Source organism: Prionailurus viverrinus, chromosome D3 (genome assembly GCF_022837055.1).
Source record: "Prionailurus viverrinus isolate Anna chromosome D3, UM_Priviv_1.0, whole genome shotgun sequence".
In the NCBI taxonomy this organism is placed as follows: Eukaryota; Metazoa; Chordata; class Mammalia; order Carnivora; family Felidae; genus Prionailurus; species Prionailurus viverrinus.
In genome coordinates, this window is record NC_062572.1 from 91,367,702 (window position 1) to 91,394,913 (window position 27,212).

General features: G+C 52.4%; 1 protein-coding gene across 1 annotated transcript; it reads right to left on the reverse strand.

The window, feature by feature from the left end:
- Positions 1 to 479: 479 nt before the first annotated feature.
- DIPK1C (divergent protein kinase domain 1C) lies at positions 480 to 18,219 on the reverse strand. The gene is made up of 4 exons (XM_047826688.1): positions 18,019 to 18,219; positions 8,395 to 9,078; positions 4,007 to 4,171; positions 480 to 1,195 (listed from the first exon to the last, which is right to left on the reverse strand). The coding sequence occupies exons 1-4, from the start codon at positions 18,217 to 18,219 to the stop codon at positions 977 to 979; spliced, it is 1,269 nt and encodes a 422-aa protein (XP_047682644.1). The 3' UTR covers positions 480 to 976.
- Positions 18,220 to 27,212: the final 8,993 nt, after the last annotated feature.

Sequence of the window (27,212 nt, forward strand, 5' to 3'; positions counted from 1 at the left end):
TTCACCCGCCTGCCCAGCGAAGGACCACGGTGTGGTTCCCTCGTGTCTCTCGTCTCTCAGGAAAGTCTCCCCGGGACTCTGCTGGAGGCACCTGCCAGCATGCGGCATGGTGCCCGGGCCTCGGCGTTCGTGCCCTTGAGAGCAAGGCGCCCGCCTCTGACCCTGCCCGACGCCGACCGCGGCACTCGCTGTCCCCCACGTTCTCGGGGACAACACGACGCAGTCCAACCAGCCTGCATCTCCCGCGCCAAAGGCAGATGCACCGCGGCGGGCGGTAACGTGCTCCCTAACACGGGCTCCATAAAATCGACGGGCCCCTCAGGAGGAAAACGCCTATACGCTATCCTGACACGTCCTCTCCTGACGGATTACGTTTGCGTTACAGATGCAACTTCTGTTTTGATTGTATTTTATTCCAAAACAAAGGCAGCCCTCTTGTCCCAGAGGGGACACCCCTTCCCCTGCCCCGGAGCCTCCCGCGCTCCCTGCTCAAGCTCGTTCAGGCAGGCACGTCCTCCCGCACGCGTGCATACACTCACGCGAGCACTCCCGTGTGAACACGCACACTGGCTCGTGTGCACGCACGTGCACTTCTTTAAATGCGGGCGCGTGTGCAGGCAGGACAGCTGGAAGCCCTGGCTCTCAGGTGAGCACAAGCACGATCCTCAGAGTGGGATTTGTGCTGTTTCCCGACGAAGAGGCCTCCAAGAGGAAACCGCCGTACCTGCCTCCCTCGTGTCACTTTTAAAGGGTGGCAGGTCAGAGGCCAGCGCGGTGGCCTCCGTCAGGAGCGAATCAAGCCAGGATGGGACAGAAGGACGCACATGAGGGCAGCTGGCGTGCGGTGGGAAGGGCACCAGCGATTTCACATTTCAGAAGGACCACGGCGACACCTGCGCGCGCACTCATTTGCATAGAGGAAACGTCCCGTCCTTGGACCAACATAGAGGGAAGGGACCCAAGGCCACGGGAGTGGCTACTTCTCTGCCTCCTGCAGTTCCCTCTGTGTGGCTTGAAGGAGGCGCTGAAGCTTCCAGAACACGTCAGGGGCGGCTCCCGGGGCGCGGCCGGAGGTGCCCCGAGGGTCTGCGCATTCCTGGACCGCGTCCCGCAGTTGTAGCTGAAGCGGGACGGGGACGGCCGAGGTCCTGGGACTGGAGAAGAACCAGTGGCGAAATATCTTGTCACAGACGACCTGAGGGGCAGGGGACAGAGCGGTTACTGCAGGCTGCGAACCGACCGCGGAGGCTCCGCAGGCCCAAACAGACCGTGGCTCCTCCCATACAATCCCACCTGCCGAGGGAGGCGTCTTCCCACACAGATGGTCTGACAGTGAAAGTGCCTTCCCTTCTGGAACTTGAACCAGTCGGCACCGGGAACGAGGTCCCCCTCCCAGCCTCAACGCAGACGGGGAAGGGTCCCTGTCATGGAGTACACTTCCGAAGACAAAGGGGGGCAGAAAGTCCTGGGCGGCCGGTGCTGCGTAAGGAGCATCCCCTCGGCTGTGTGGCCGCATCGCTGAGGTTGGGCTTTCTCGTGCATATTTGGTCACCATAACAAGCGACGACCCTCGGGTTGTCCCGAGGGTCCAGTGACACGTGGGGAGAAGTAGTCAGCAAACGTGATAGACTCACGGAGGAAAGTCTGTACTAGAAGGGACTTTGAATCATTTTACTTCAGAAGCAGAAATGAAAATCAAGCCACCGTCCCGTAGGGTATGAAATTCACTGATGCTGGAGATCTCCTCCAACCTTCCACTTACACATGCTCCTGTTTCTAGAGCTTTCCCAGGCTCCTCCTGCTGAGAGGACTCCACCGAGAGGGGCGGGATTAATGTGCTTTATCTTTCTATATCACACCGTTTGGGACTCATTGAGCAGAGGCCTCAGTGTTGTAGTTCTACTTTTCATAGAAGACACGGAACTTTAACTTCTGAGGAACTTTTTTTTTTTAATTTTCTTTATTTTTTTATTGTTTCTTTATTTTATTTATCTTGAGAGAGCATGCAGGGAAGGGGCAGAGAGAGAGGGAGAGAGAGAATCCCAAGTAGGCTCTGTGCTGTCAGCACAGAGCCCCACATGGGGCCCGAACCCATAAACCGCGAGATCATGACCTGAGTCTAAATTGGACGCTTAACCAACTGAGCCACCCAGGTGCCCCAGGAATATTTTTAAAAGCAAATCACCCAATTTCTGTTTTAAATTGAGAATACGTGTGCAAAAATGTTAAATGTTCCCAAGGACAGACCGGTGTGCCTCCTGCTGATTGTCCAATGTTCTGTTCCCAGCTCCGCGAGGGGACCCCTTCCTTCTAGAGAGAGTATGCACACACGAGCTGATACATGTTTTTCCTTTCTGTTCTACTTTGCACGAATGGCAATATATTACACACCCTCTTCCACACCTTCCACTCCCATCTAACAGAATACCAGGCAGAGCCTTCTAAGGATTTCCTGTTTACTTTAATGGCTGCACCTCAAATGTGTGGATAGATCATAAATTATTTAACTAGTTTCCTACTGATGGAAATGAGGTTGTTTACTAATTTTTGCTATTAGAACAAAGTTGCAGTAAATATCTTGCCTGTATGTCATTTTCATTTTGCACCTATGACAATTTCCAGAAATGGAATTTCTGGGCCAAAAGATAGGTGTGTTTTTTGTTTTGGTAGATATTGCGAAATTGACCCTGTGGAAAGTTGTGCTGAGATACGCTCTCATGGCAATGTGTGATGAGAACGCTGGGCTTCCCCCTCCCCAACACGTGTGTGGTCTTTCATTTTTGCCAACTGGTGGGTGAAAACGGTGTAATTTGCGTTGTTCCTAGCAGTCAGGGTGATGATGTGACATTGTACTTCCTTTCCAGCAAATGGCCTAGTTGATATCCTTTGCTCACACTTCCATCACATTGTTGACCTTTTCCATATTAATTTGCAGACACTCTTTATACACTGAGGACATTATCCCCTTGCTTTGGTTGGCTTCCTAGAGAGCAGACTGTGAGATGGAGATCTGCAGGCAGAGATTTACTGAGACGCATTCCTGAGAACCACGGTCCAAGGACTGGAGGGAGGAGGAAAACTGTTCCTTACTGAGGCCGGGTCTGGGCTTTGCATACGGCCCCTCTCCCACTGACCGATCCCCAGATGCTACCCCTGGCATGTGGAGGGGCCATGGCAAAGACTCTGCTGGGCAAGCACGTTCCCGGGGGACGCTCCCTGGGCCTCGGGAGCAGCCGGCGGATAAGGAACTCTCTGTCCTCTATGCTCCTGGTCTGTACGAGCAATTGCAAATATTTGCCTGTATTTTGGGGGATTTTGTTTTATGTCGTGTTTGCTATATGGATTTTTTAAAGATAGTTAAATTTCTCCTTCCTGTGGCCTTCTGAGCTCAGAAAGACCTTCTTTACTCTCAGATAATATTTTAAATTCTCCCAGTTTTACTCTGGCACACTTAGGATTGTATTTTTTATAAGTACATGAGCCTCTGGAATGGAGTCTGGTGAGGAGTGAAGTAGGAGTTAATGTGGTCCTTTGTTACGCCCCATCACCCAGCTGACCGACACCATTCGCTGCATAACCCAGCTTTCCTTCTGCCAGCCTGAGAGCAACCTTTGCCACTTATGAAACGCCCATGTGTCATTACGTCTATCTCCGAAATTTTAAAAAATTCTATTCTTTTGCTCTGTGCATCAGGGCAGGATAATTTTTTGAGTAAAACTGCAAGTTAAAAAAGTAATACGTTAGGAGGAAATGGGGAGCTGAATAATGGGCTCCGCTGGCCGCCCTGTCCATCAGACCCCCAAGGGTCATTCGGCCAACAACCCCATGGGACAGACAAGACAAATGACCACCCCAACTCCTGATGTCCCTGTCCCCACTGAGCACATCAAGCCCAGGTGGCGTGGAAGAGGGGACCTGGGCCATATGAATGGGGTGCCGTGGCATGGTGGGCAGCGACAGCCAGAGAGGACAATTTCCCCCAGCCCACGCGGTGGCGGCTGCTTACCTGCAGGTTGCTGTTGACTCTTTCTGCTCCACACTTGTGGGCTCGCAGATCACACTTTGAAAAACAGTCAAAGAAATTGCAGTCCTCATCCCCTGTGCAATTCTGCTCGAGAATTTCCCTCATTTTGGGTTCAAAAAAGGCCATGTCCACGTCGATGGCCACCACCTGTAACCAAGCAGCACATGGCCATCACAAAGACTCCCGGGGCCCAGCACATGGCCATCACAAAGACTCTCGGGACCCAGCACATGGTTGTCACAAGGACTCTTGGGGCCCAGCTCATGGCCATCACAAGGACTCTTGGGGCCCAGCACATGGTTGTCACAAGGACTCTTGGGGCCCAGAGCATGGCCATCAAAAGGACTCCTGGGGCTGTCACGAGGATGCCGGGGGCCCAGCACATGGCCATCACAAGTACTCTTGGGGCCCAGCTCATGGCCATCACGAGGACCCCCCGGGGGCCAGTGTGCCTCTGCTCTCTGAGGTGCAGGCTCCTACAAATTGCAGGATCGCAGAACGCTGCCTGCCAGAAAGAGGGGCCCCGGCCAGGCTGGGGGCCGCATGCTTCACTCACACAAGGGCCCGGCATAGACCACATCTCAAGGCTTTCCCTGCCCAAAGGACATCTGCCATCACTCGTGAAAGCCTAGCATCCGGAACTCTGACTACAAGTATCGCTTTTCAACTTGAAACATTTTTTCAGCTGTAAAAGTCGAATGTCTGAAATTTCTTAAAAATAAATGAATTCCCCCTCCATTGCTTTATCACTTTTGGTCTCTGACCTTCAAGGGTCAGAATTATGAAAGCCATGAATACAGATAATTTATCCCCATGAATAGAAGCTAGAGAAGAAAACTGCCTTCAAGGGGCAGGTCCGTGGGGGTGCCGGTGAATGTGGAGGGCAGGACGCAGGTTGTCTATTTCCGGCATATGTGTGACCTACGCCAACTGGTTTCCTCCTGACTGGCTGGATCGAAACGTGTCTGGGAAAGGCAGTGTGAAAGCTCCTGAATTAGGTTTGATGCCCGTGGACCCTCATCCAACAGCATCAAATACAAAACGCCACTGTCAGCCTGAGAACAGGGTGGAGCCCCTGGAATTTCAGATTTATCTTCCTGGCTTCAAACCAAATAGGCTTCAAAACCAGAAAAAGAAATAACATCTACATGATGCGGATTTTCTTCCACAACCTGAATGTATTAAAAAAAAAAAAAAAAAAAGCTGATCTCAAACTTGATAAAACCTGGAGTCTGCCCAAATCATGCAGTTCATAGCTTCAAGGTGTTAGCAAAGAGCTTTTGGAAGATTTGATGAATTCGATGGAGTCTGCGACATTTCACAAGCCTTCACAGGTCACCCTCCAAATACCAGCCCTTCTTCCGGCCTTTGGTAGCATCTCAAAAGACGCATTGGTTGGGGTTCGTGTCCTCCTCAACTTGGTGGTGTTGGGAGCTACGCTCCCCAGTTTGGGTTTTTGTTTTTCACTCTGGAGTGATGTCAAGAGGCAGTAAACTTTCTTGGGGATGATTCAGTAAAACAGAAGAGGAAAAATACGCTCTTTCAAAATATATGGAGAACAATGAAAATAAAAAATACAGAACTTTTCCCTACTCAAGAGCTTTGCCTAATTACTAATTCAGGCACAGCAAGCAGAAATTATAATTTTACTCAATTTTTCCTGTCTCATTATTTCACTGTGTACCCTAGTTAATACACGAAAATATATATTAGGCTGTGCTCACACATCTGTCGTCTCGGTAATTTATCATAGGGACTACATGGTCTCTCTTCTTTCTATACTTTCCGACATTCTCCCCGGCTTCCCCTGGGCCCCTACCTGCGATCTCACCTCTTTACAACTTCTCTCTCCCATCTCTGATTGCTCCCTTCTCACCTCCCAGGGAGAGCCAGATTTGGTTTTCAGTGCATAATGGAGAATGGATTATAGCTATTGTGAGCATAACTGTACGCACCTAAAATAAGAACAGCAACCAAGCCAACAGAGAAACCCGAGTAAGTTCTCTTAACCAGAATCGAGAGAATCATAACATTCTTCCTGCACGGAATTACTTCACTTGCGTCTCATCAAACTTTCTCCGGGCATCAGACTAGAAAGGGTTGGGGATTATTTCATTCTCCACTGAAAAGTGTGGCTCTGGGGCAGGAAACGTATCTGTTCGAAAGGAGCATTTGCGGGCAGTGGTTCGGGGGGCACAGAGCGATGGATGGTGTTTCCCAGTTGTTCCTTGGCAACCAGTGGATAAATTCTCAGGATCTGTAAGTGGGGGACCCAGAGAAAGTGAGTGACTGTATGTGCTGGTCGCCACGTCCCACCCCCAGAGGGTCAGACCCAGCAGGTCTTGGCGGGGGGGGGGGGGGGGGGGGAGGCAGAGAATTCGCATTTCTAACAAGTTCCCTGGTGATGCTGATACTGCTGGGTTTCGTTAAAGTTGTAAAATCACAGGGAAAGTTAACTTCTTGAGACTCAGCATGTAAGGAGGTGAATAATGCCAGGGTTAGCCAAACGGGACCCTCTGTCCTTCTTTCCTTTTCTCCCCTGAGCAAGAACTCAGGCAGAGGTGAGGGTCTGTGCACCCCAGCACAGTCCACAGGGCACAGCCTGGGCTTGAAAGTGTCGCCGTTATCTCATCGAACAAATATCTCCTGCCTATTGTGCACAAGATACTGGAAGGCACAGCTCTGATGCAGTGCGCAAGCCAGCAACATGCCATGCTTCCCTTTCCCCCGGGGAAGACCCGTCAGCCCTGCCTCCTTCCTACGGCCTTTTCTGGGAACCTAGCCCAGACAGCCTCTCAGTTCCCCCAACTGTTACCGCCCCTGTTGAGTTCCACTCACTGACACTCCACGACACTCACTGGATGAATAAACGGGTGTCAGATGAGATAACTGCCAAAGCCAGGGGCTGTGAGTGGACACCCCACACCTCCTTTCCCAGGGCCTTGGGGTGTCTGCGTTCCCAGGATTTCCCTGGGAAAGAGAACGGCGGTCCTACATGTCTAGTACACAAACCTTCTGCTCACGAACTGGGGAAGCCTTGGCTGGGAGTTCAACTCCAAAAATACCCTGGCAGAGTCCTGGGCTGTCCCTCCCCCTCACAACCACGTCTAGAGGTCTCATGGAGCCCAGGGTATTGCAGATGGACCCTCCAGGAACCTCCCAGAGCCTTCTGGAACCTCTCAGCAACTTCCCTTCCACACTTTGAGCCACTCCCAGCTCATCAGTCCCTCTGGGGCGGTCAGAGGGACTGCGTTAGTTGTGTAGGTTTCGGGCTGTCGTAGGAAGGCACTCCCATGTCACCTGCCACGGAAGCCCTTGGCCGGCAGTAAGAGTACCCTCTTTGCGTCCCTTTCTGTTTTCCACCAGGATGCAGAGCACCGTTCCGCCATGAGCCGGCACGCTCAGCGGCCAGCTCTCCGGTGTGGCTCCCGCGAAGTCGGCCTGGCCGTTCGCTCACCAGCACTGGCAGCGGACAAGCTAACTGACCGCAGCTTGTGGAGGAGGGGGCCCGGGACACGGCCCCCTCCCCAGCGCCCATCCCACACCACACCTACTTCTTGGGAAGTGGTCCCAGCGCTTGCCCGGGCACGGGGCAAGGACGCGTCAATCTGACACGCGGGTGTAGCCTAGTCGGGGGGAAGCGGGAGGGGAGTATCTTCTCGTGAAACACCGAGTCCCTCCTGCCATTGCTTCTCCAGCACCTTTAATTCCACGAACGCCTGCATTGCCCAGAGCGGGAAACGGACTTCACCTGCTGCAACAGAGCAGCACAGAGCCAGATGCTTCCCCCCGGCAGGATTCTCCCTCATAGGAGCTGCCAAAACTCCACTTGTCCCTCTAGAAGCCCTGCCCATGGAAGGGAGACTAGCTAGGACCTCTCCAGGAAGAAAGGACCAGAAAACGTCTCCCGTTATCTCAGAGCATGGGCAGGCAGAAAGCAGCAGCCCCAACTGGCTGTTGTACCAGAGCTCCCAAAAGCCACCTTTCCTTGTCATCCTCGGTGGCTCCTGCTCTCCTGAAGACTGTTTTCTGACTCAACGAGAGCTCGCTTTCGAATTAGTCTAAGATGCGGCGAAGCTGCTTTGGAGAAGCCAGAACAGCCATTAGGAAGGACGCACCTTCCCCTGCCGGGCCCTCCGCCCCCTACCAGGCGCCTTTCCTTCTAGTTCCTATTCCTGGAGGACGGGAGTGCAAGGTGCACGCGTTGTTAAAATTCTCTCATTAACACCCCAAAAGGAGGTGGTGTGGCAGGTCTGGGTTGTCCAGGCTAGAAGGTTCCAGAAGCTTCCAGGGGTCCCCCGTGACTTCCGAAACCTCTCCTAGATTCTCGGTCCTCCACATGACACACACACCCTCCCCGAGCCACTCACCGTGAAGTCACTCCTGATGGCAAAGTTTTCGGGCTTGATGTCGCAGAGGTGGAGGCGGTGGGAGAAGTCGCCGTCGAAATGGCTCACCATGTCCAGGAAGCTGAGCGCCATGTCGCTGATGGCCTTGGCCTGGCCCCGGCCGCCCCGGGGGGCGCCTGCGGCCCCATCCAAGGGGAAGAGGGCCCTGTGGCGGGGGCTGCCCGCGGCCAGGTACTCCACCGCGTAGAAGTGGCCGCAGGAGCCCAGCACGGGCGGGGCGTGCCGGCTCAGGTCCTGCAGCAGGCTGAACAGGACGAACTCCTCCTGCTGGACCAGGGACCACAGGGTGGCCAGCTGGCCCAGCCAGCGACGGCCGCGCCTCCGGGGCCACAGCGGCCCCAGGCTGCCGTTGGGCAGCTCCAGGCCCAGGGCGTTCCTGACCTCACCGGCCACCACCAGCAGCAGCTCGGCCTCCGGGAAGTCCTGGCCGCCGTCCTCGGCCGCGTCGTCCGGCAGGCTGAGCGGCTGGAAGCTGGAGAAGGCCTCCTCCTTGGACTTGAGGATGACGGGCCGGCCGCGCCAGTCGGCCTGCAGCACCTTCTTGCCTCTCTCGTAGTACAGACAGCGCTGATAGCTCAGTGTCCCCGCCACGCACAGGTCCTCGCAGAGGTCCCCCACCAGCACCCCGCCCCGGTACTCCTGGCACTGGAAGGAAGGGGACGGTCGGTCACGGGGCGGGCAGGGGGAGCAACGAGGCCCGGCCCTGCGCTCAGGGCGCTTCTAGTCAGCTGTTGAGAGAAACCTGTCAGGTGTGAGCCACGGGGGCTACTTGGGTCCCTGAGTTAAGGAAGCGAGGGAGTTAAAGGAGCCGCTCGTATTTGTCACGTGATTCAACCAGGCCCAGGCCTCGAGAGTCAGGACAGCGGAGGCGAGAAGCAGGCCTCCCCCGTCCAGCCCCGTGATGCTGGGAAAAGCCTTTCACCTGCTGGCTCTCGCTTCCCTGAACTGTGCCAGACCCTGGCCACACATCTGGGCTGCCCCGGGGAACTCTGACCTCCTCTGCCATCAGAGAATGGCAGAGTCAGAGCCCAGAAGGCGGGTCCCCAGCGAGCCTCACCTGGTACCCAGGGCCGGCCACAGGAAGGACCTCTCCTGCAGGCGTGTTCCCTCAGCCTGCTGTTTCTGACACCAAGGAGGGTGGCCTATAGGGCCAGCAGCTCTGGAAGGATTACAGGGGTGCGGAGGAGAACCCACCACAGGAAGCGGGAGTTGGAAGGGGCCTCGTGGATGATGGTGTCAGCACAACCGGAGAGGACAGGCACCGGGGACACAGGAGCTGCTTGGGACACATTCTAGAAGTGTCGGGTGTGTTTGGTTCCCGGTGGTGGTGAGGAAGGTCCAGGAGCCCTCGGATGGGCGTTTCTCCTAAACTCGAGCAGCTCTTAGGATGGGTTCCACACGAGGGGACCCGGTGACCCCACCACCACATTACAAACGTCCCTCAGAAGACGGTCCCGTGGGCCCTGGCCGGTGGTCCCGCTGGGACGAGATAGAAGGGGGAGGACAGAGCTGGTGCGGAACAGAGTAAAATGAAGGGCCGTTTCTCGGTTCCCTTCTTTGTTTTATCTTTCAGGAAACCTACAGGCCTAGACACTTTATTAGGAGCTGAGCCTATGTTCTAACTCCACCTGCTCGCCCCCACCCCCTCCAGATGCATCCTCCCTCCACGTGGGCACCCGCAGGCCTCACCTGCTGCTGCACCTTAAGCAAGGGGGCCACCCAGTCCTCATCAGGTGATGAGACGAGGGCAGGACCACCACGTCGTCGTCTTCACTCTGTCTCGTGCACGACCAGGGGCCCAGAGTGACGAGCTGGAGCTCAGCACGGTGCAGCTCAGCCACGCCCGGCCGTGCCACGGCATCCCTGGCGGCTGCCCCACCGCCCTGAGCCTCATCTCCCCTCCCTGCATCTCACCGGTCTGCCTCCCTTGCTCGGTTTTCGGGCAGGCTGTGAGAAAAGTGTGTGGAAACCATTCATTCATTCAAGTGCAAGACATCACGAGATGCCCTTGAACGGTGGCCGGGTACCTAATTCCAGGCCCTTCAGAGGCTGTGGTCGTCCACGCTCTCGGCTTTGTACTATAAGTGGCTCAAAGTCAATGTACTTCCAATGCCTGGATGTGTGAACAATTGCAAAATGCAAAAAACCCTGAAAGGACAACCTTTTCATGACTCTCTGAGCCTCATGTGGAATCAAAACCCAACTGAATAGTTTGTGAGGCTGTTAGTCTGCAGGTCTTTGACTTGGTGAGAATTTGCATAGATTGTGCTTCAGAATTATTAATTTGTTTGATTACTGGTTCTGCTTCATATCCAAAATATAAGGTATGTGCCCCATATTATCCTTTCAATGCCCCCAAAAGTGTGAATTTGAAAACATATGTCTGGCCCCAAAGTGTGAGAAAAAGGATTGGGGACCTTCACAAATACTCTAGTTTAATTGTTCAAAGCATGCATTACCAAAATGGTTATTAAAAAGAAATATTCCGGGGTGCCTGGGTGGCTCAAGTCGGCTAAATGTCCAACTTTCGCTCAGGTCATGATCTCATGGTTTGTGAGTTCGAGCCACATGTTGGGCTCTATGCTGACAGCTCAGAGCCTGGAGCCTGCTTCGGATTCTGTGTCTTCCTCTCTCTGTGCTCCTCCCCTGCTTGCTCTCTCTCTCTCTCTCTCTCTCTCACTCTCAAAAGTAAATAAAACATTTTTAAAAATTAAAAAAAAAAAAAGAAACATTCTGAGATGCTTAGTGGCTCAGTTGTTAAGCGTCTGACTTCGCCCCAGGTCATGATCTCATGGCCTGTGAGTTTGAGCCCCGCATTGGGCTCTGTGCTGACAGCTCGGAGCCTGGAGCCTGCTTCAGATTCTGTATCTCCCTCTCTCTCTGCCCCTCCTCCGCTCACACTCTGCCTCTCTCACTCTCTCAAAAATAAACATTAAAAAAATTAAAAGAAAAAAAAGAAATATTCCTAGTTCCTAAAAGAAGTAAGTGGATTTTCGGGACCGTTTCAGGAAGTACCAGGACAAGAGCTTGGAAGACCCAGGCCACGCCATGTGACTTGACCCTGGGAGTCTCCTGGGAGCCCTTTCTGCCTTTGTGGCCTTTCCATCTCCGTGTATCATGCTGGGCGGTGGATGTGTCACACCTGCCAAACGCTAGGATTCAAGCAACGGAGTCCTGTACCAGTCGTGAATCTGACCCCGGAGCCTGGGGATGCCCTCCTGTTGCTGGGGCAGCCTTTTTGTCTTTGGAAAACAGACACCTGTAATGAAGCTGCGTTAACAAACACCCGCACCACTGTTTCAAGCACACTCCATGCTGCAGTCACCTTTAACGTATTTAACGTTAACACAATGTTGGCAAAATGCCATCCTTCTAATTCCAAGGCTTGGGGTCAAGAACTGAGTGTTGAAAGCATCAGGACCCTCTGAGTCGCTCACTGTCTGCTTAGAATTGCTTCCATATCACCCCTGGTAAGAAAGCTGACTCAGGCTCCCCTGAGACCTTTCAGGCTCCTCGTGGAGGAGAGGTGGGGATGAAAGGGTTAAGTGGTCTAGCCGACCAGGAGCAGAAAGGTTATGAAGGATGGAAATACCGTGGGGCATTCATCTGACTTGCAGTTTTTCTCCTACTGTCTCTGGAATTTACAGTTTCACATTTCTTCAGTAAACCTGATCAGAAAATAAAAACTTTTTTTGATTTCCTTATAAAGCCCTCAAATTCCTCTTTAAGTATGATTTCCAAAGTTATTTGATTAAATTCCAGAACGCTTTTAGAGTGTTGTCACATTTGTAACTTGATCAAAAGTGCTTTTGTATGAAGTACAGAACAGATAAAGAGCAGGTGACAGCACCTGTCTGGTGGGAGGAGGGGAGTCCTGGGCTGACAGAAGGGAGGAGTTGGACAGAGTCCACTGGACGGTGAGTGGGGAGTGCGGAGGGCGTCAGCTACGATGGCCCGGGGCTTTACTTTCATCCAGAACTGCTCCGGGCCAGGAGAGACGCCTGTGGGCCAAGAAGACCCCTCCAATCCTCTGAGGCTATCAACGGCCACGGGCAAGGGCTTGCTGCTTCAGCCACCCCCAGCCAGCTCCAAATGAACCATGCCACTCTCTCTCCCAACTTAACCCAGCCGACCGTGAGCTGAGCCACTATCCACTACAGGTACCAGGCTCAGGAGTTCCCAGAACAGCGGTGGCTGCCTTCCAAACTCATAAATGACAGCAGAGTATGACCTGTGCAGGATAGGTGCGCAGCCAGGCTTGGCTCCGGGAGGACTGGGTTTGTCTCCCAGCTCGGCGCCCCCAGCAGCTGTGGCTAGTTTCCAGGTCTGTAGCATGGGGAGCTAATACGGTGTCACAGGAGACCTGTGAAGGTCAGCCAAGGTCACAGGTGCAGAGGACCTGGTCATCTCAGTGATGACCCCCCTCTCCAGCCCTGGTCATTAGACGGCCGGAGGTGGGGGAGGCTTCTTCTTGGAGACAGGCTCCTGAGTTCAGTGTTGAAAGCCAAACGGCAGGTGCGCCTAGCAGACGAGGAGACAGAGGGCAGCTCCTTTGCCGGGAACAGCCTGTGCAAAGAGCCGGAGTTGCAAAGTGGTCTGGTATGTTCAGAGAACCAGATCCGGGTCAGCATTGTGGGAGGCAAAGTTAGTGCCAGCAGCTGTGTGTGATCAAGGGGGCTGGCCTAGGACAAAATGCCACGTCTCTGCCACACAAAACTGCTTCTGGCCCCCAAGTGCCGGATCAACCTTCCCGGGGAGACAGCCCCCCTGCCCCTAGGGGTCCTCACCTCTGTCCTCTGCCCCCAGCTCTCCATCCACCACACTCACCTGCGATATCCTCTCCCCCACCGGCTCCCCACCGCACAGTGTCATCTACAAAACTACCCTGCACAGATGAAATCGAGTTCAACTCAAATGAAAGTCTCTACGGCGTTGCCCCTACAAATCTGGTCGGCGATTCCAAACAGGAGTCGAAGACATTTTGAACAACGGAATAATCATCGAATTGGGGGTAGAGCCCATCCGTTTTGGAGGGGAACATTAATTACTATGGGCTGTTTTCTGAAGCTTAACACGTTGGGGCGTAAGTGTGCCTCCTGCGCGGCTGGCAGCTTGCGGGGAGGCAGTGTCGGCCATCGCAAAGGCCGGGAAGTGGAACGGGGTGCCCCGAATCCCAGGGGGGCCTGCCAGCTGCCGTAGGTGAGGCCTCAGATCTGTGCCCTAACTTCTGGTGCCCCCGTCACCCAGCTCGTCCTAGGAGAGAATTTGCTTTACAGCAGGGTACACACAGCGTGGTTAGTCAGAGCTACTCTTTGTCACCACCCTGTCTGAGGATGTACGTTTGCCACTTCCGTTCCCACTCTCTTACACACAGTGTGAAATTCATCCACTGTGGCTGTGCTGGTTCCAGTGATGGAGTGGTCTGCAGGATCTTTTTGCATGTCTGAGCCTCCTAAACACAGAGAAAGAACTAATCTCCTATTTGAAAAACAACGAATTTAGCTGGGCGCCTGGGGGGCTCAGTCGGTTGAGCTTCCAACTCTTGGCTTACGCTCAGGTCGTGATCTCAGGGTTCAGGGGTTTGAACCCCATGTCGGGCTCTTGGCTGACAGTGTGGAGCCTGCTTGGGATTCTCCCTCTCCTCTCTGTCTCTCTCTCTGCCCCTCCCCTGCTCTCTCTCTCTCTTTCTCTCAAAAATAAACCAGCCCTTAAAAAAAAAAAACAAAAAATAAAAAACAGTGAACTTAAGTACAAACTACAAGTTTACAAGCTAATTAAAAATTGTCATCATGTTAGAGACAATAGTGAAGTTACTTTATGTGCCACATGTCTTATTGAAGTAGCTATTTTTGAGCTCAAAAAAAACCAGTTTATTCACTTCAACTCAATTTTTAAAATCACTTTTCTCTGCATGTGAAGGGGTGTTGCCAGCGTGGAGACAGGTACAACCCTGTGCCCAAATGAGTGCACGTATAAAATCCACAGGTATCATATTGAGAAAAAAATTAATAAACTCTCCTTGTAGTTGACTGGCATTTTGTGATTATCTGAGCTCACAGTGGATTGGCATTTCTAGCCTACATGCGTGCATACAAACTCACACTGCCAGAATTCTCAGGTCTGGTAGGAAGCGTCTCAGAGGCTGTCGGTTAGGATCTCTCCAGCGTGTATTATGGTTCTCAGGCAAAAACAAAACCTGTCCACTCTAGTCTGGGAAACTGCTGACAGGGTCCCGGAGGTCATGCCTAAGGGCTGGGTTTTCTTTTGTGTATCTGTTCTTGTTTTCAAGGAGCATTAAGTCTCTATGTGGTTAGCAACATATCCCACCATAGAATTCCTCACCTGAGCAGTTATCTGTGCATTGCAAAATCTCAGAACACTGAGCCAGTTCACCCTCCAGCCCTTCTTGGCCCCTGGATATGCCTTAGAAGATACATATCACAAACATGGCCAAAGCACTCAGAAAAATAAGAGTCCTTCTCTCCTGTAAAATCTTTCCGGATGCTGTAGTCCCACTGGGGTCATGGGGTTTCTACCACAGCAAAGAAAGATAAGCCTGCCCTATGAAGAAGCAATCTCTACTGCAGGCAACTAAATTCATCACTGGGGAACCACCTCTTGGGCTGGAGTTTCCACTACCAAAGCGCACAGGGTTACACACGGGCTCTGTGATGCAGTGCGCCATCAGGATACTCTACCTCTGTGGGGCGCCGTTTCCCATCTCTGAAATGAGGACAGTAAAAGCCCATACCCCCCAGGGGTTGTGGAGGGGGACAGAATGAAATAATACAGGGAAAACTACTTTGCACAGGGCCTTCCCGGAGTCAGCCCAGCGGGCACCTGCAACATCTCTCTGCGGCTGTGTGAAGCCCTCTGCAAGCAGAACGGGGGAGCCGGGGTTGTAAATAATCAGACACAGCATAAGGCTTGCCAGCCTGGGGTGGCCCCTGTCACAGCTCGCTGGAAAAGAAGGGCTCTAGAAACCTCACGGAGAAGTGGAAGGGGGCTTACGGATGTCTTGATTATGAGATGTGCTGGAAAGCCATGGCGCAGAGGAGCGTAGCAGTCTGACTCAAAAAATGCAAAGCTAGGAGACAGAGGGCTCGACTCCTTGGAGAAATGCCAGAGGGCTCTTCCAGCCCTCCCCTCGTCCAGGGCCATGGAGCGCACTGGGCTCCCTCAGCAGGCGGAGTACCTCTCGGGGGGGGGGGGGGGGGGGGGGGGGGTGCCAGCAGGCCCCACTCCCAGCCACTGGAGCTCTGCACCTTTGTCTACAGACTCCCCCGCAGGCCGGCAATGGCACCTGTCATGCCGGAGGCCTGGGACACCAGCAGGCACTCACCATCTCTGCCAGGGAGGGAGGGGGCTCCCTGTGGCTCCCCCTGAGCTTGGTATTCAGAGGGAAAGCTAATGAGGGCCTGGAGAGCAGTCAGAAAAATAACAGCCAGTTTTCTTATGAAGGACAAAAGCCAGGCAGGATGCATTGAAAGTGCCTGGGAGCCGGGAGACAGAGGGCCGATTCAGCTGGAGTCCTGGGAGGCCACAGTGCCGGCCTCTGCCCCGGCAGCCAGGGCCCAGCTGAGTCTGCGGTGCGGGCCCCGCCGTGCTGTTCCAACCCTGCTCTTGTTCAGAGTGTCCTGGGGAGCTGGGAACCAGCGTGCTGAGGGGGGCTGACATGAGCACATCCAGAATGGAGAGGGTAGAAGGCGAGGAGGCAGGGAGAAAGGCAGAGAAGGCCAAGCCCCGAGCGCGTGTAAGAAATAATGGCCTTGAGTAGGGCGGCCAGGGGACGCGCCCCAAAAACTCAGTTCATTGAGACAAGGTCAGACGAACTTCAGGGAGACAGACAGAGGCGGCATTTCGATTCGTTCCTTTGGCAACAGGCAGGATTGAGAGGCTTCGGGAGCAGGATCCATCTGTCCAGCTTCGTGTTGACTAAAAGTGAGCCCAGATGGCTGCCATTGGAGACATAGCGGTAGAGCCTCTAACCAGAATCGGTTTTAATTTATGGGCTGGAATGCTGGGAAAGTTATGATTAGCTCAATTATATTAGGCCATATAATTTCCATTAGTCCTTTTCCCACTTAACCAAAGACAACTACCTGAAAATAGCATTTTTATTTTAATGTAAAAGATTACTGTATTATTTTTGTGAATAGCTGTTCCATCGTGGCTACACTATTTTTGTTCATTAAAAGTAGTCAGTCGCCCTAAAAACAGCGGCGGGGCTGGGGTGGGGGGCGAGGGAAGCCTTTATAAGTGAAAGGAGTTTTTATATAGGTCACTGAGAAACTCAATGAGTTGTTACCAAGTTACAGAAAACTTGATAGAACTTCAGCGTCAGGGTCCATACATGCCTGGTAATGGATGGATGATTGATACACAGGATGCAGGGAATCCGTGGTGAGGGTCTTACTTGCATTATTATGAGTTTATGATGACACATGTCAGACTCCATTAGGGAATACGATTTCTGTTCATTTGTATGTTTCACTCACTTTAATTTTTCCAATCTCACTTAAGAATTTTTTAAACCTTTAGGCTCTGAAGTTTTGAAAACCTACACTCTCAAAACACCCACTCATATGTCAGCAATCGGTCTGTAAACTTCCCATGCGTTTTTTTTTTTTTTCTTCCCCTTCGGGATTTCTTAGAAAATAATTTTTCACAGCAAATGCTTCTATGGTCACTGTTTTAGGAAGCGGACAACCGCTTAAAACACCAACGGAACAGTAGTTGCCAGTGTCTTGGCCTTTTTGGCTTTCCTTGCGGGGATTCCTACCTTTCCTCAAGTCGCCCAATGCGCATAATCTTCCCCACCAAACCGAGACTGAGCAGCACCCAACGTTTGGACTCAGCGAAAAGAGCATCTGGGACCCAGTGCGCCAGGCAGCCTGCAAGCCGACGCTGTGTCTCTGACCGCCCGGCCCGCCTAGGACCCCTCAGGCCCACCCCTCTTGGAGGAGACTGCGGTCTCGACCCCCGGGACCCCGGTCTGCCGGGGTCCCCTGGCCTGAGCGCGCTCCGCCGGGGGTCCCACAAGCCGCGCAGGGGAGAGCCGCGGCTTTGGGGCGCCGGGAGACAGGGGCCCTACCAGCCGCCTGCACTGGGTTCGGGAGGGACCCCCAGGTTGGAATCCCAGAACAGCCGCTGGGCGAGGCAAGCAGACCCGAGAGGCAGAGGCGTGGTCCCCGCCGCCGAGCCCCGCCGCCGGCCCGCGCCCTCGCCAGCGCCCCGAGCCCGGCCGCACCACAGCGGACGCGGGCGGCGAGGCGCGGCCGGAGACTCAGAGCCGACCTGCAAACTTTCCGAGCGCGGGCTCGGGGGCGGCAGGGCAGCAGCTGGGCAGGAAGACTCTCGGGACAAAGGACCAATTTTGGCGACAAGGGAGAGACACCTCCGCGCGCCCGCAGAGGACTCCGGAGCAGAGAGACCGGGTTGTCCGCATGCATCGGGCACTCCCTCCACCCCACCCCCCCCCACACACACACGGTGGGTGCCGCGGCTCCCGGGGCCCCCCGGAGGGTGTCCCGCCCCGTGCCCCCGGGGAGCGCGGCGCGGGCTCGGTGCGGCGGCGGGACCTACCAGCGCGGCCAGGATGCGCCGGCTCTTCTCGTCGGTGCAGCGCTCGGAGAGGACGCCCGGGTGCGCGCGGAGCAGCAGCGCGGCCGCCAGCACCCAGCCCGCGGTCCACGCAGCGCAGGCCAGCAGCGCGCCCCGCCCGCACCGCCCGCACCGCCCGCGCCGCCCGCGCCGCCCGCACCGACCCTGCCCGCTCCGCGCCATGACCCGCCGCCCGCGCCCCGCGCTCTCCCCGCGGCTCCGCCGCTCGGCCCGGCTCGGCGGGGGAGGGGGCGCGGGGGAGAGGCAGCGCGAGGGGAGGGGGAGGCCCGGCGGCCCGGCCCGGCCCGGGGGTGGCGGTGGGGGGTGGAGTGTCCGCCGGCCCCCTCCTGCGCGCCACCCGCGCGCCTGGCGAAGGGGGCGTCCTCTCGCCGCTCCCCGGGTCTGCGCGCTGCGCGCCCTGCTCCGCCCGCCACACCCTGCCACCTTTTCCACTTTTTTTTTTTTTGCACCTTTTCCCCAAGAAGACCAGTTCCCCTGTGAAACAGAATCCGCAGAACCCGCGTGGATTCAAACTCACCACCGCCCCCCCACACACCGGGTCAGGCTCCTAGTTCCTCCGTTAACACATCTTTAATTCAGACAAGATCTCCCTTCTTCTTCTCGGGGTGGCTGCTCGGTGCCCCGCACCTTATCTTTCTACAGACCTTCCCCCCCTCCCCCTCCCCCCCCCCCCCCCCCCGCCACGGTCCCTGGTTGCTCTTGGCTGCAGCTCTGTCCCCCCACCCCAACCCCGCATTTACCACTCGGCTACATTCCTCTCTCCTCTGAATCTGCCCCAACTTGGGTTTCCTACGTTGCCTCCCGGGGTGAGCCCCCGTCGGGGGTCTGGGACCTTCGGGAAGTCTTGGCGACCCCCGCCCGCGCGCCTTTCCCAAGGAGCCAACTGCACCCCACCGCTGTGGCCCAGGATGCCGAAACACGCCCGAGTGTGCTTTCCAGGGATAAAGAGCGCCGCACTCTTTAAACGCTTACCCCTTGGCTAGGAGACAGTGTTCCCTAAAAGCGTCTAAATCCGTATTTATGTATGTTTGTAACATCATCTGGGGAGCACGCTTCCACATTCAAATCCCAGTCGTTATATCAAATAGGGGGCGCCCTGGCCAACAGAGCTGCCTCGGGTTCTTGCCAGCCCTCTCCACCCCTCCCTGCGCGGCTGCTCCTCCTTCCCTAAAAGCCTTGCTCCCCCAAGAAGAGAGGCCCAGGTGGGTGTCCCAGGAGGTGACCTGTCACAGCTGACGGCCTCCGAAGGCTGCCGGCCCCAGAAATGCCCGTCTCTTGCATTCAACTTTAAAAACTTTGTTCCCCGGTGTCCTGGGCCAGCCCAGGGCAGATCACTCTCCTGCCTGCTCTGTGCCTCAATGTCCATTCCTGAGTGTAGGAAAAACAGGAACTACTCCAGCCCTGGTAAAGCCCGCTCTGATCATCCCTGGGGAACTGGCTTCTTAACCTTGCCTATTCTGCCACTCGCCCATTTAACCTTCATGGCTCCGCGGTAGGAGTCTCTAGAAATTGTGAAACATCAAATTAACAAATACCACCAAAGGAGCCCTTTGGGTACAGGGCAAATATTCCTTAATGCAGCAGACGCTGGGATCTGGGAATCCATTGCTCCCCAGCAGTGCTGGGGTTCCTTCTGTATGGCCAGTACCCCCATTTCTGTCCTACTCCCAAACAGAGTAGGGCACACCCCAACAGAAGCAATGCTGCGAATGTTCTGCTAAACTGGCCGTATCAGAATTTGGTTGTCTCATTTCAAAACAGCTGTGGAGCCCAGAAGACATCCCAGAATATTGCTTCAAAATCCTGACTTGATGGTGTAAAGCTGATTCCTTTTCCCAGGAATTTGGGAGCCGGGGCTGGAATAGGAAGAAGAAATGAGGTCAAGACACGTGAACACTTACCCTTTACGACGTATGAATAAAAATCACAGACAGGAAGCAGAACCTGCAAATAGGATCTGCAAGGCAGCTTCTACTTCTCGGTAAGTTTTTAAAAATGTCAGTCACACTTCTTTTGGCATTTTATAAAGAAAAAAAAAAACACAGGAACAAAATTATAACCCCACAATAAAGAGATCCTTCACATATTCAGCATCGTTTTAACACAAAAATTACAGTACTCTCCAGACCAAAATAAAATCCTCAGAATGCAGGACCTACGCGGGCTGCTATCCGGCTGGGCAGTTTGCACACTGCACAAAGCCAAGGGAGAGGTGGATGGGACTGAAGTCCACCACCAGAGCTCAGCTCACCAAACCCTTTCCCTAGGGGGCCCCATGGAGGGGGCTTTTTTGAATCACCTGTCCCAAGGGGGCTGTTTTGGGTAGTCACATGAAGGTCACTTACAGGCCAGCTGTGCCCTTGAGACTGAAGGTATTCCCCCTAGAGCTGCAAACAAACAAACAAACAAACAAACAAACAAGTAATGGCATTAACAACAGATGTGAAGCTTTGGCTTTATGAACAAAGAAAAACAAGTTGGGTCTCATCTCCCAGGAGCCCTGCCTGCTACCCATTGGTGCTCTGCAATCCTGCTTCGTGATTCAGGATGACCGACAGCCTTCCAGGGCAGGGGAGGGGGTGGCGGGGGGTCTGCGGGTCAGGAGTAGGGCAACAGGCAGAGCTGGGGAGTGGCTTGGCCCCGTGCCTGCTTCCCATCAGGTTGATTTGAATAGGCTTTGACTCCTTAGGAAAATGGTGTGAAACCCAAGAACTCCTTCCCCCTGCTCCCTTAGCCAAACTATGAAAACGAGTCCTCATATTAGAAACAGCCAGGCACAGAGACTCCCCCAATACTGCTGCAGTCATGCAGAAATCCACAAGGCAGTTTTCCTCTGTCTTGAAGGAGATGGATATTTTGCTCTGCATACCACCCAGGTGAAAGTCCGCAAGCAGATGGAAGGCCCCCGTGTTCCCGAGTCCAGGACCCGTGTCCTGTGCCCAGACCTCCAGGACCCTCCACAACAGAGTGGAGGAAACACACTATGTGATCAGGCTTTGCTTGCTTTATCGAGCACTTAGACTGGCCTGTATTTATTCATTTATTTCTTCCATCAGACTAGAGGCTACTTGAGGCTAGGCACTGTCTTATTTTATGTTGTAATCCCGGCACCTGATTATTATTATTATTATTGCACCTGCAGTCTGGTACCTGATGTAAAGAGGTATCTGCTGAAGAAATGAGTGGAATAGGCAATTCTAGCATTTCCCCTGAAAGGGTAGAAAACGTTGAGTACCCTGTGGAATTTTTCTTGAGAAAGTGCTTTTCACACATAAATATTTCTTTCTGATTTCCTGAGGCTAAATTGAGCAATCCAGACACATCACAGGGTTAGGAATATGTTTGAACATATCCTTTGGGTTCTGAACTCCTCTATTGACAGTTGAACTTGTCACTGAGAAGAGCATGCACGTTTTGCTTATAGGTCATTGCTAGAAAAAAAAGGTAAAGTTCTGTAGTGTTCTGACTCTGATTATACTAGATAAATAGGTTTATGAGTGCATGATTCTGCTTCTTTCCACGTACATTGAGCTTATAAAAATATCTTTCTTCCTAAAAGGGCTTGGGTAACAACAGCTATGCCTGTTTTTGTATAGTTCTTGATACATTCACAGGCATTAGCTCGTGTGATTCTCTGAGCCACCCGGCAGGGTGGACTGAGTGAATGCCACTATTTAAGATCTCACACAAGAGGGCATGACCTGTTTTATAGGATCTGTTAGTGGCAGTGGCTGTGCTACAGGCCCACACACCTGCTTCTGTGTGTGACCTTCTAATTCCTGTTTCGATGCTGGCATAGCACACTCCAGAAGTGAGAGTGTAAAAGGGTCTATACCTGTCACGATCATCTGTTGAAGTATCTGCCACAGGCCAAGAACATTTCGAACGTTTGCTGTCTGCACCAGTCATTTGCAGAAGTTATTGTCGGAACAGGATTTTAACTCATGCTTTCCTCCGATCTGTCTCTGTTTCCCATCCCAGCAGTGGCTGCCATATTGGCCTGACAGTGAAATACACAGAAGAGGAGGCCACCTTTCAGAAGGGGCCGTGTTTCTGGTCACTTATTATGGGGTTATGGGGTGAGGGAGGGTAAGCCTGAAGAAACTAAGAGACAGTCCAACTTCCCACCCCGCTCAAAAAACATCTCTCCTCAAACACATTCCACACTTCAGAAAGTAAACTATACCATCGTGTGGATTTTACTATGTCCAAGTACTTACCTTGCTTTTGTCTGAAGTGAGATCAGCCCTACTTTTTTTTTTAAGTTTATTTATTTATTTTGAGAGAGTGAGGGGGGGAGGGGCAGAGAGAGAGAGAGAGGGAGAATCCCAAGCAGGCTCCACACTGTCAGTACAGAGCCAGATGTGGGGCGTGAACTCACAAACCGTGAGATGATGACCTGAGCCGAAATCAAGAGTCTGATGCTTAACTGACTGAGCCACCCGGGTATCCTGAGATCAGCCGTACTTCTAAAATACGAGTTTTGTTTGGAGAGGAAGGAGATGCGATTCTGGGTCTGGGCCAGCCTGGGTGGGAGACCGGGGGTAGGTCTCTCTGGGAATCCTTTACAACCAGAGGCCAGAGTTCTGGGATGTGAACAGATGGAGGTTTTGCAATCTTGCCAAGAGTCCTCGGATCATCTAGTTTATAAATTCAGTAACCGTTTTACCCTAACTTAGGAGAATTAAGTGTCCTTGAAGGATCTGGGCAAAGCTGAAGCATCAGGATGTCCCTTACAATACACTTTAGAACAATAAGTTGGAAAGGATCGTGGGGATTGGTTAGTAAACCTCCATCATGCATACATGGAAAAGGTATCATGTCAGCAGAAACTGGGACAGGAAGTCTATGTTGACACAAGAGGTATCACAGGAGAAGGTGTAATTTTTCCCCTCCCTTGTCATCACACACCCCACGTTTCCCTGGGGAATCATGCCCTCTCCCACTCAGTCTCTGGAGTTGGTCTCCACCAATGGGGATGGGCTTGAGACAAAGCCTGCTAAGGAAAGCAGCACCTTCCCCAACAAGAGGGGTGAAGTCCCAAGGGGCCACTGAGAGCCAAGGGGACCCCGTTATTGTTGGATCGGTGAGGGAGAGAGAGCTTCTTTCCCCTGAGGTGGCCAGGGTCTGCAGATGCAGGCACCAGGGACCACCACAGGGAGAATCTACTGGAGAATAAGGCAGCCTCCGGGAAGGATTCCTGAGGACTTCATCTGAGCCCCTGACTCTTCAGTTACCCAGTGCATAAATTCCCTTTGTGACTCAACCAGCTTGGGTTGCGTTTCTGTCATTTACAATGGAAAGAGTCTTGACCAGTACAGACACTCATGATATGTTACTGAGTGAAGAAGCAGATTTTAAAACATTTTGTCCCATCTGAAGCTGTTTTTCTAAATGCATACCATATATTTTTGCATGTACATAAAAATGTATGGAAGGAGACATCGAATTGTTTACACCATTACCTCCAAATGGAGGAAGGACAGGTGATTTTTTAAAAATTTTTATTGTCAAGTTTTTAACTTGATTTAAGATAACCATGTATTATTTGTGTAGTAAAAAAAAATTATTGTTTAAAGAGATGAATTACTTGAGGAGAAGCAAACATCAGAGCTCTGGAATCCATAGCTTCTGGTCTCATCAGCTGCTGTAATGCTGGGTGTCTGAGAGATACAGCCCTGGGCCACCCTAAATCACTTTCTAAGTGCTATTTTTTCATCTTCTGTGGTTGCCCAACCTTGCTCATTTTTCTATAATACCACTTAACATGGTAGGAGTTCATTTTCATCCATCCATCCATCCATCCTCCATCCATCCATCCGTCCACCCGTCCACCCACCCACCCACCCATCCACCCATCCACCCACCCATCCATCCATCCACCCATTCATCCATCCATCCACCCATCCATCCATCCACCCATCCACCCATCCACCCATCCATCCGTCCGTCCATCCACCTGTCCGTCCATCCATCCATCCATCCATCCATCCACCCATCCGTCCATCCACCCATCCACCCACCCATCCACCCATCCACCCATCCACCCATCCACCCACCCATCCACCCATCCATCCACCCATTCATCCATCCATCCACCCATTCATCCATCCATCCACCCATCCATCCATCCACCCATCCACCCATCCACCCATCCATCCATCCATCCACCCATCCTATAAGCACCACTACTTTGGTGTCAAAGATGTCGAGCTGAAAGGAACAGAGTCTTAGCCCTCCTTTGGCGGGAACAGATGCTCTACAACATGGGATTCTCTGCAGAAGGATACGCTGCATCTCTGCTCCTTTTTGTGCCCTCCTGCTGCCCGGGACCCCCGAGGGACCCTGCCAGAAGACAGGTCTTCAGCTTTAGTCGCCAAACCTATGCCGATCCCAGGATCACCTGCTAGGTCTTGCACTCCGAGCTTCCTCAAGGACCCTGAAAGGACGTGATTGTGAGCCATGGCGATGGAGGGGCTGCTGGCTAAGCCATGGGATTATATCATTTTTTCTTTCTTTCATCTTTGTCATCTTCCAGGGGTCAGAGAAAATCTCTCATCATCTGCCCAGAAACAAGACAGTGGCTCTTGCCCCTCTCGATTCTTGCCCATCTAAACAGAGGATATAATTTCCTCCTTTCTAATGGCAGGCAGCCTCCTAGAGCAGGCATCCTGCACCCCATATATTCTCAGATTGCTGGGTTATAGTCAGCAACCTTATTTTTTAACAGATTTATTGCAGCATAATTTACATACCATAAAATTTCCTCAGTTTCAGGTATATAATTCAATGACTTTTGGTAAATTTACAGTTGTGCAATGATCACTGCATCCAGTTTGGAACATTTCTGTCACCCCAGAAAGATCTCCCTTGCCTGTCTACATTCGCTGCCTGTTCCCATCCCCAGCCCCAGGTGATCACTAATCTGCCTCCACAGATTTTTTTTTTCTAAATATTTCATATAAATAGGATCATAGGTGTCTTTCCCACCGAGCTTCTTTCACTTAATTCAGTGTTTCTCAAGTTCATTTATGTTGTAACTATATTAGTCCTTTATTCCCTTTGTGTTACTGGATAGCATCCCGTTCTCTGGATGTGCCACAAACTGTTTATTCATTCATCGGCTGACGGACGTCTGGGTTGTTTCCACCTTTGGGCTCTTGTGAATAGTGCTGTTTTGAACATTTATGTACATGTCCTTATGTGGACGTATGTTTCCATTTTACTGGAATGCCTAAGAATGGAATTGGTGGGTCTTATGGTAAATTTATGTTTCCCTTAGGAAACTGCCAAATGGTTTTTGAAAGTGGTGGTGTCATTTTACATTCCTATCAGCAATACACGAGGGTTCCAGTTTGCCCGTGTCCTCGCCGACACTTGTTACGTTGGTGAGGGGCCATGGCAGTGGATGTAAAGTGGCATTTATTGTGATTTTAAAGTTGATCAGGCATTCACCTAATCAAGAATCTTCATTTTTATTTTCAATGACCAGAAGTGGCCTACGATGTACGTAGCCTTCACTCTCCTGTAAGTAGGACCTTTTATGATAGACTCACATTTTAGAACCTAGAGCCCAGGCTCTCTCTTCTTCATGGCGCTGCCTGGTTTGAGGTCATGGAAAGAGTCGGCATGCGCGAGGAGACCATGGCTTGTCATGGATTTGTCAGCAGAGCTGAAGCACGAGAAGGTGGAGCACTGTGTCCTCTGTAGGTGCTACAGGGATTCAGCACCACAGAACATACACATGGTGTTCGTTGATCTTGGAACACCAGCGATATTGGTTAAGGGCAGTGAATTGAGAAACTACAGGCACTCAGCATTATTTTCTATACCCTTTTGAATGTAATACATCCAGAGCCACTCACTGCAGTCTCCGCTGTGCGATTTTGCCGATGTCTTTGTTGTTTGTTAAGGTTGGCCAGAAATCTTCGCACAGAATGAATCACTGTGTTCCTTACAGGGCTCGCCTTGGTTTATAAGTCTCTGGGGTTTCCTAACCACCTACAGTTGCGCCACATTGTTTAGAACAAACTTTAGGAAATTTCTAACCTTTTTTTGGCCTCTCTTCTCGTATTTTCATTTCAACTCAAGACACAGCTGCTGGTTGGGATCTCCCTCCGGTGCAGGAGGAGGGATGGGAACGGCCCCACGGATGCTGGTCCTTCTTCGTCCCGCCCTGCACCCTTTTGCAGCTGACACTTTGCACACAGTGCTGTCTTCATGTGAGCACATGTGAAAGATCCATATCAAGCCCATTCTAGTCATGTGGAAGCACCTCCCAGGCTAAAATATGTATCATGCTCTTTGGCAGTGAGGCTCTTACACCAGGGTCCTTAGGAAAGGGGGACATTCCGGAATCTACTTCCCTTTTGGCAAATGACATGCAACTCTTCGCCGAGAGCAAGCCTGAAATAGTCTGCAGCTCTGTTCGCCTAATTAAGTGGGTCTTTGTCACCACAGATCAAAGGAGAGAGCTCTCAACTCTCTGCTGGGGCTGAGGTTGTTAACATCAGAGAAGCCGATTGGTTGCGGCTACGTTACCAAATCAACGCCCTGAAAACACTGGTAATCCTGGAATTAGATTCTGTTACCAAAGGTCACTAAGTGTCACCACAGGAGAAGCCTTGGTGTCAAAGCACCCCAATTTCCCCTCACCCTCATTCATCTTAGCTCTCCACGTGCTGCTGAAAGATAGCAGTGGCTTTTGCATTATTACACAGAAAGGGTTCTGCCATCTGAGCCCTGCTCCCCAGAAAGCGCCTTGCGGCCTTTTCTAGTCTAGGATATGATGCTCCTCTGGGAACCTTAAATTCACCAAATGACATCACAATCCACCGGGCGTCCAGAAGCCCAGGGCGATTCTTGGTCCTACCCCTCTCTCACACCCAACACTGGATTTTTTTTTTAACTAGACTACTTTTTAGAACAGTTTTGGGTTCACAGCAAAAATGAGAGAAAGGTACAGAGATAACCCAGGCATGCACAGCCTCGTTCCTGATCAATATCCCTCCTCCCCCTCTGAGAGGTACGTTTGTTTCCTGATCAATATCGCGCCCCCCCCCCCACCAACCTCTCTGAGAGGTACATTTTTTACAATGGATGGATCTACACTGACACATCAAAATCACCCAAAGCAGGTGGTTTACATGAGGGTT

Bases quoted from the DNA above. Each gene is read 5' to 3' on its own strand.
- DIPK1C (XM_047826688.1), bottom strand. From the start codon at position 18,219: ATGGCGCGGAGCGGGCAGGGTCGGTGCGGGCGGCGCGGGCGGCGCGGG. The intron at 9,079-18,018 runs GTAGGTCCCGCC...CCTTCCTTCCAG, and splicing joins GGCGCATCCTGGCCGCGCTG to TGCCAGGAGTACCGGGGCGG. The intron at 1,196-4,006 runs GTAAGCAGCCGC...CCTGCCCCTCAG, and splicing joins GAGTCAACAGCAACCTGCAG to GTCGTCTGTGACAAGATATT.